The sequence below is a fragment of the Xenopus laevis genome, chromosome 7S (genome assembly GCF_017654675.1).
Source record: "Xenopus laevis strain J_2021 chromosome 7S, Xenopus_laevis_v10.1, whole genome shotgun sequence".
In the NCBI taxonomy this organism is placed as follows: domain Eukaryota; kingdom Metazoa; phylum Chordata; class Amphibia; order Anura; family Pipidae; genus Xenopus; species Xenopus laevis.
In genome coordinates this window covers 98,124,106-98,133,179 of record NC_054384.1, presented here as the reverse complement: position 1 = coordinate 98,133,179, position 9,074 = coordinate 98,124,106, and the positions used below count along the sequence as shown (strand labels likewise).

The window sequence follows — 9,074 nt, the reverse complement described above, 5'->3', positions numbered from 1 at the left end:
TGCTTCGTTTTCGGAATTTGCCCAAAGTTGCCTCCTGAGTGCAATCCCACCGGCGATTTCGATTCTAGCCAGCGGGAGGCAGTTCAGGGAGATTAGTCGCCCGAAGAAGAGGCGATTTGTCGCCGGGCGACTAAATCTCCCTGAATCTTCTCGTCTGTCTCTGCCCTAATGCCGGGAATATTGGTTATTTCTGAAAACTGGCAGGTTAGAAAATGATGTTCGTATCCCTTTGTTTGTACACCAATACCTGTATATGAATATATGAATACCTGTTTATTTTACAGTGTCGGTAGTATGATGTGGCAGGGATAAATATGAAAGAATTGCCACTGAATCTTTGCTCTACACAGTCAACTTGCTCACAGTTTCCAAACTAAACATTTGGATATGATTTGACAGAGACGTAGATGAAAGGCCTGACTCCCCCTCACCTGTTCCGAAAGCGTTTCCATGCTCGGGGCAAACTGCAGACGGCAGCCGTGAAGGAGAGAGCGGAAAGGAAAGAAAAGAGTAAAAGGAAGAGTATGCCTTCCATGCCATCATAGCAAAGTCCCTTCAGAGCATCCACGTAGTCCTGGAATAATACAAATAAGGTGTCACTACAGAGTATACAAACCATGCACCAGCCAGAGATGGACACGTCAATGTGAGATTAGAACTTGTCAGTATCAGTATCAGAGCAAACCCACATACCCAGGTCTCAATGTCTCATTATAAAAGTTTATTTTTTTACACTTTTGTTCTATAGTGATCAGAAAGTCTTAAGCCCACCCACACAAACCACCCCATATCAGACCCCCAACATCCCAAGCTGGAAAACATGGATTTTGTAGACTATGATTTGCACAGGTAACAATGAATTACAACCAGACAAACCTCAATGTGCTTCAAACAGTCCGGACTACTATGACTTAAAGGAGAACGAAACCTTAACAATGAATAGGACTAAAAATGCCATATTTTATATAGTGAACTTATTGCACCAGCTTGTCAATAGCAGCAATGATCCAGGACTTCAAACTTGTCACAGGGGGTCACCATCTTGGAAAGTGTCTGTGACACTCACATGCTCAGTGGGCTCTGATTGGCTGTTGAGAATCTAAGCTTAGGGCTCGTCACTAATTATCCAGCAGAAAATGAGCTTCCCCTGTAATATAAGCTGATGCTACAGGTTTGCTGATTATTAAATTCTGATGCTAATTGCACTGGTTTCTTTGCTGCCATTAATTATACATATTAATTACTAATAATCAGCCTTATATTGTGACATTTCTATTCTATGTGTACTGTATATTGTGAGTGGGTCCCTAAGCTCAGTAAGTGACAGCAGCACAGAGCATGTGCAGTGAATCAGCAGAAAAGAAGATGGGGAGCTACTGGGGCATCTTTGGAGACACAGATCTTTACTGCTAAAGGGATGTGGTTGCCTTGGGCTGGTACAGAAGCACAAAACATAATGTACAACATTTCTAGCTACTTCTTTAGTTTAACTTTCCTTGCCCTTTAAGAACAATATGCCAGACTGATGGTTGTCTCAATGGGGCAAATTCACCAAAGGGCGAATGCTCTGTCACACTTTGCGCCACTTCACCAGGCATAAATTTGCCAGCAGTTATTAATCAGTGCGAGCATTTCTTAGCGATCCTTCACTAGCGTTTATTTCTTCCTAGCGAATCTTCATTAGTACTCTTACACTTACAGTAGGTCAATTTGAATAGGACGGGTACATATAGGTTGTATATGTGTCTTTATTAGAGATGTTGGTGCAAATGCTTGAAGTGGCCACTTATTATTACACGTGTCCAAGGAAGCAAAATAAAGACAGAAGAGATCTTCTAATGTCCTAGACATGAGCCCACCCTAAAACAATTGTGACTCTCAAATGGTTGGGAAAGAAATGTTAACACAAAAATCTTTAATAGTTAGGACTTTTGAAGGCAATCCCGCTTTAAAATATCTAAAAACACCAGCGTCTTCTCTTTTTTCATGACTTATCGGCATACGGGATGTGATGTCACTGACATAAGATGGAGGAGGATGTATCTTCATCTTATCAGTTCGCCTGGTCTAAGGTGGTGAAGGAAACTCTGGTTAAAGAGGTAACGTTCTGGAAAATCGCCCTTTAGTGAATTTGCGTAGTAATGACATAAAATGTGCCTAGCGATAGGACGCAAAACTGTGTTTCTGATTGTTTCTTTCACTAGCAAATTGTCCTCTACACCTCTTAGTTAATTGGATTGGGTTTCTGGCGATTTTTGCTAGCGATGGCCAATTCGCCCTTTAGTAAATCAGCCCCAATGTCGTGAGGGCTCTCCTTTTTTGGTGGGCAATTTATACATTAACAATCCCCCTTTGCTGTACAGCTGATAACACTGCAATGATAAAACAGCTCCATGTTTATCCCCACACTTGGGACTAGGGGTTGCCCAACAGGCACCAATACTTGATACAAAAGAAACAATTCTTGAAATTATTAATGAGGCCCCTTCACTGGAAAAATCTTCTGCTCCATTTGGGTACTGGCAATGAATCAACTTCAATGAGATACACAAAGCAATAGGAATGATGCTCCACAAAAAGGTTTGGAGCAGTGGGATATACGTTGCCCTCAGTCTCACCTTATGAAGCCCTCTGCAGTTCAGAAGAGCCACAAGATGATGAAAATTGCCTTCAGTCGTATTCAGCATCCCTTGGACCACCAATACGTTTCTCTGTTTCATGGAAAAGAATGGGTGAGAAGCTAAAAAACCATTTATGCACCTTGTATAGAAATAAGCTGCTGATGACTGATGAAACCATTTCAGTTATTTAGCCTGGTTAGCTTTGGGTTGGAAGGGAACACATATGTTAGCAACCAGGATAATCCCAAAGGATTTTTGAAATGTTCAATCGTGCCTCTTTGCATTAGCATCCAGAGTTCCACTTACTATTATTTACTTATTAGGCATAAATGCAACAAAAAGCCTGGCCAGATAATGAGAAGTGCAGATTCCGTTTGTAAATACATTGGGAGCAAATCTATGTTGTTACCTCTGCAGTTGGAAACTGAGGGACAGCTTCTCGCTCCAGACCATGGAGCTGGGAATGGATGTTGGACAGAGCCCGCTGAGACATGGTTAATCTCTGCAATGTAGAAATAGGGTGCAAGGAAAGATCTGTTAATGTAGTATAGTGCAGTGCAAATGGTGCCAGGACTGGGGCACATAAGGTAGTCTCATTGCATCACTATGGAGCTAAAATAATCAAAATATTTCTAAATAACATTTATCAAGGATCGAATTGAAAAATCGAATTTTTAAATTCGAATTTCAAGCTAATTTTAGTGTACTTTGACTAGGGAATAGTCCAAATTCGATTTGAACTTGAAAAAAATGTAAAAATGTGAATATCGGAATTTATTTTGTACTGTCTCTTTAAAAATTCTACTTAGACTATCCGCCATCTAAAACCTGCCCAATTGCTGTTTTAGCCTATGGGGGACCTCCTAGAAACTATTTGGTGGACTTTTTTTTTTTGAAAATCCTTAGATTCGAATCCAATTGAATGCGATCTGAATTTGAATCGAACAATTGATTACATCCTATTCACCCGAAGTTCAAAAATTCGATTTTTTTTTTAAATTAATTTCTGTTGGTCTTTTTTTATTCGAATTTCGATTGATGGGAGATTAAGAAAACTCCCATCACCTCGAAATTTGACCCTTGATAAATCTGCCCCTAAGTGTCACATCTGGGAACTACCAAGTGAAGGATTTTTACCACATCACAAATTTAAAAGTTTCAAAAATTTGAATTCTAGAGATTTATTAAGCACCAAAAACTAGAAAAACACAAATTTTAGAGACCTTCTTATGAAGCCTTGAATTTTTCTGGTCGAGAGGACAAAATCAAGAGGAATTAGAGGGGAAAAAACTTTTTTTGAGATTTATTATGCTCCAAAGATGCTAAAAATCAGAATTCGAACCTACTCGTTGAAGTCATGTAGAAGTCAATGGCAGATGCTCCCTTTAACAATTGGAATAGGTTTTTTGCCTGTAGGTTTCTCACTGGTTTAATGCTGTTTGTGTTGATTTTCTATTATACAGACCTTTCAAGTTTTTTGGGCGACACTCGAAAAAGTCAAGTTTTAGGAGCTTCAATTAGAAAAATTTGTATGATTCAAATTGACGCTTGATTTTGACGCAACTTTTTTTGCACAGATTTTTTTGAGAAAATGTCTTTGTAAATTAAGGATTGGGAGTTGGGTGGGATTTTTGGATTTTTTTTTGGGTAGGAGTGTGAAAAAGTAAAATTTTAGTAAATAACCCCTTTAAATGCAGCATCTAAAAGCTAGTGAGTTAGAGGCCTATTTATTAAAGGTCGAATTTTAGTGGTTTTAGAGGATTTTGAATCTACAATTAAACTCTATTCCTCTTAAACTACAAATGCCATGGAATTTATCAAAAGATCCGATTATAAAAAGTATGAACGGAAATCTACAAAAACCTCAAGTTTTTAGGACAATTACTAGCAAAAAGAAGAAACAAATCCAAAAACCTGTAAAAGTCTGAATTGATTAAAAATAGCCCAATAGGATCAGCGCAGTTCCCACTGACTTCTATAGGAAGTCAATGGGACAGCTTTTACTTGGCACAGTTTTGCACTGGAGTTTTTTGTGGTTTTACACTTAATAAATCTAAAAAATTTTGAGTTTTTGAGAAATACAAAAAAACAAGATTTTTTTTTAGAGAAAACATGATTCATGGGAAAAAATCTTTTTTAGTAAATTTGCCCCTTTATGTAGAAGTCAATAAGAACTGTTCTAGGTAAAATTTAATTTTTTGCAATTTGGGATTTTTTAATTTTTCGAGTTATTTTCAGAGTTGATAGACCCATTGAAAATGATCAGCGTTTTTCTCTATATTATTCAATCACGTATTCAATCAATTTCTTTAATAAATAAGTAATCATTTGAGTTTGGTAAAATTTTAAGTTTATTTGAATTGAAATAAATTAGAATTTTGACAAAAAGGACAGTAGGGGCTTATTTGCTAAAATTCAGATTTCTATTTTTTTTTCAGAAATTTAATTTTTTCTAAAAAAAAAATAACAGTTGGTCCGGTATGGGGATGAGTAAACTCTCTACCCTTCAATACAAATGAGCACTGAGAACATCCTAAACAGGGAAACATGCCCTTAGATTTGCCTCCCCAAAAACCTTTAGTCTCTCTAGTTTTAACTTTCCTCTGGGATGAGGTAACTTGTGCTCCAATGGTTTTACCTTTTCAATATGAGATAAATGGTGTTGTTTTAAATGGTATATGATTAGATTGTTTACTCTTAGCCCGAGGGAATGTAACCCTATGTTGGGCCTGTTGAATTATTCTCTCCGGATATCCCCTCTCTCTACATTTTTGACACATAACTTGTTCCTGAATATCCTTCTCTTGAGTGTCACTAACTAATCTCTGTACTCTGGACAATTGGCTGACAGGGATCGACTTTTTAGTGTGTGGTGGATGGTAACTTGTATAATGTAGTATCTGATTCCTGTCCGTAGGCTTTGCATAAAGTGAAGTATGTAAATGGCCACCTTGATCTCTATATGTTAAGACATCCAGAAAATAGATTTCTTGGAGATCAAAAGTAAGTGAAAAAGAAATAGAGGGATGAACCCCATTAATTCTACTGTGGAACCGCTGAAGGGAACCAACGTCACCCAGCCACACAATAAGAATATCATCGATGTATCTCCACCAGACAAAACATTGTCTGGTGAAGTCTACATCGAAATATATGTACAGTTCTTCAAACCTTGCCATGAAGGCAATGGCATATGATGGGTTGACGTTAGATCCCATCGCGGTTCTGCGTAGCTGAAGGTAAAAGTTATCAGTAAAAGTGAAATAATTACAGCCCAGTATAATCTCCAATTCATGTAGAAAAAACTCCATTTGCTGCACAGAGTAACGAGCTTTCTCTTTAAGTATTCACTCGCATGTTAGTAACCCATCACGATGTGGGATTGATGTATATAAACTGAGGGGGAGACAGGGAACTGAAGCTAAAACAAAGAGAGGTGTGGGGGATTAATTCATTTAAATCACTATATCCTTTAGGTGTAAATAGGGACTATGACCTATTCTTATTCCTCTGATACTTGAAATGCCTTTGTAGGGTTAAATTAGTCAAGTGATGGATGTGGAACATGCAATATGCTAATTAGGAGGTTATTTCCTGTATACTGATTTTAAATTTCACGTGTGTAATGCTGTTTTGTATATGGCTTGCTAAAGGGCATAGAGCTTGCCCGAAACATCGCTGTACTGATGTGTTAAACCTGAATATACACTTTTTATAAAGATTGTGTGCCGCTCCATTTCTTTTATATATATATATATATATATATATATAAATAATACTTTCCTTAGATCAGTTTTACAGTTGCTGTATATGAAAATATGGGGGGATTAAATCTGACCCTTTGTGCACTTTGCAGTGCTCAGCAGTAAAACAACGGGAGCTTCGGAATCACTCTGGACTCACAAAGATTCCATCACTGCCCTAATAATTGTAGAAATAAGTCAGTTCACACAAGGCAGTAAGTTTAAATGCTCTCAGTTTCCTCTTAAATGTATCTATCTACCATTCCATGAAAACGCATGAGGTCAGCACGAGTATTGTAATACCTGGCGGAAGGGATTGGTCACATCCTGGTTACAGGAGATATAATACTGTAAAATATCTGAAAAGAAACAGACACATTAAGGCTTTGATGGAAGACTTCCTAATAAAAAAACCCTCTTCCCCAGCCGCTTTCTTACCTGCAGCGAGGAAGGGGGACACAAGTCAGGTGGCAATGAGCAGAGTTGGGGCAGAGGCGGACATGGGTGGGGCAGAGGCGGGACAGGAAGTGGGTGTTTGGATGGGGATCGGAGTGCGATGGGCGGCTCTGAAGATTTTTTTGCAGGACGACCCGGCGCACTCTAGTTACGCCACTGAACCTGTCTAATGAATTGACAAGAAAATGTTCCCCAAAATACACAAACAGCCTCTTATGGAGCAAGACACACAAATATTTGTCAGCTGGGACGCTAAGCACTGGCTAAGAAGTCATTACCACCTTTCTGCCTTGTGGTTAATGGACCCAGAAGCAAATTTTTTTTGCAAAATTCCTGTATGTTGGTAATGTTATGTTTTGGTAGCTGAGGATGAGTAGAGTATAACAGTGCTTTATTAGCAGGCTCATGCAGTCATTACACAACAGTAACTTCCAACTCTAACACCACAAGCTGTATAGAAAGTATGCACAGTATATGTCTTGAGCACAGTGACATCTACAGGCCATTTGTATAAACACCACATATTCCCCCTATAGTAGGAAAGCATTTGGACAACTATAATAAACAGCAACAATTAAACAGTATGCATCTTAAAGCAATATTATGCATTATTCACATCACAAAGTCCTTGGTCCATGCAGGTAGTTTTCTGATTCTCTCAGTACGCCTTATAGGTTCTCTTTCTTCAGGTCTAACACATATGCATGGGAAATACATGGCAGCAAACTGCTGCCATTAGAAGTCTGTCCCTTGTAGGATCTAGCTTAGGTTGACTGGTGGTCAATGGATAAAATGGTCCTGTTTAACATCTGGAAGGCCACTAGCTTCATCTGTCTGGTATGGATGTTGGGCATACACCTAACAATATATCCATATATATATAATGACTTCATGTGCTGGTGCTATTGTAGCTACTTACCAGGGTTAATGTTTGTAATCATTTGGGTCTGATTCATCACATATGCATCTGGATCAGAGCAAAAATCACTCAGTCCCTGAAAAGACACAACCCACCCCCAAATATGTTCAATAAGAAGCAGTGAAATTAACCAACAGAAATATTGACCAAGATGGTGCTTCAGTTGCCATAGCATTACCTTATAGATCTGCATGGCTTTGTTTGCTCAACATTTAACATCTCACCTGCATGATATTGTTTAATCATTATAGCAATACTGCCACCAAATTTACCAGTGTATATGTAATGCAGCAGGACCCTCCCTATCATCCAGTGTTAGGATTTGTCCCAAAAACAATAGATGAATATAAAGTCCTAACTGCTTTTGAACAACAGAAGTCAGGTTGCAACTCATTATTCCCTATGGGAGCACTTGGAATCCCGGGGATTTCATATACACTTATTTACTCCTTACACAGAATCATGTGCACTTATTTACTCCTTACACAGAATCATGTGCACTTATTTACTCCTTACACAGAATCATGTGCACTTATTTACTCCTTACACAGAATCATGTGCACTTATTTACTCCTTACACAGAATCATTTGCACTTATTTACTCCTTACACAGAATCATGTGTACATATTTACTCCTTACACAGAATCATGTGTACATATTTACTCCTTACACAGAATCATGTGCACTTATTTACTTCTTACACAGAATCATGTGCACTTATTTACTTCTTACACAGAATCATGTGCACTTATTTACTTCTTACACAGAATCATGTGCACTTATTTACTTCTTACACAGAATCATGTGCACTTATTTACTTCTTACACAGAATCATGTGCACTTATTTACTTCTTACACAGAATCATGTGCACTTATTTACTCCTTACACAGAATCATGTGCACTTATTTACTCCTTACACAGAATAATGTGCACTTACTTACTCCTTACACAGAATCATGTGCACTTATTTACTTCTTACACTGAATCATGTGCACTTATTTACTTCTTACACAGAATCATGTGCACTTATTTACTTCTTACACAGAATCATGTGCACTTGACACCTGTTCTGCTTTTCTAATATTTATTTATTAACATGTATTTATATAGCGTCAACATATTGCATAGCACTGTGTTATAATGTGGTTATAAAAAGGTATTTTCCATAAGCCCTTTCTTGAATTTTATACTGAAAGTATGGGCCTCAACATTTCCCAGAACTCCAATGTAACCATACTGTATATATCACGAAATGGCACAATCAGCTAGGAAATTCAGCTATTATATATTATGGTACAGGTCACATTTAAGCAGCATGAGCTGTATAATGGTA

General features: G+C 37.9%; 1 protein-coding gene across 2 annotated transcripts in view; it reads right to left on the bottom strand.

Annotated features, from left to right (window-relative positions):
- ttyh1.S (tweety family member 1 S homeolog) overlaps nt 1-9,074 on the bottom strand; it is an 88,028-nt gene that overhangs the window by 4,275 nt on the left and 74,679 nt on the right. For both annotated transcript variants that reach the window (XM_018226929.2, NM_001092705.1), the window contains 5 exon segments: nt 7,740-7,815; nt 6,668-6,723; nt 3,031-3,123; nt 2,619-2,711; nt 432-574 (listed from right to left, as the gene is read on the bottom strand). In XM_018226929.2, the coding sequence (XP_018082418.1) occupies nt 432-574; nt 2,619-2,711; nt 3,031-3,123; nt 6,668-6,723; nt 7,740-7,815 (461 nt within the window).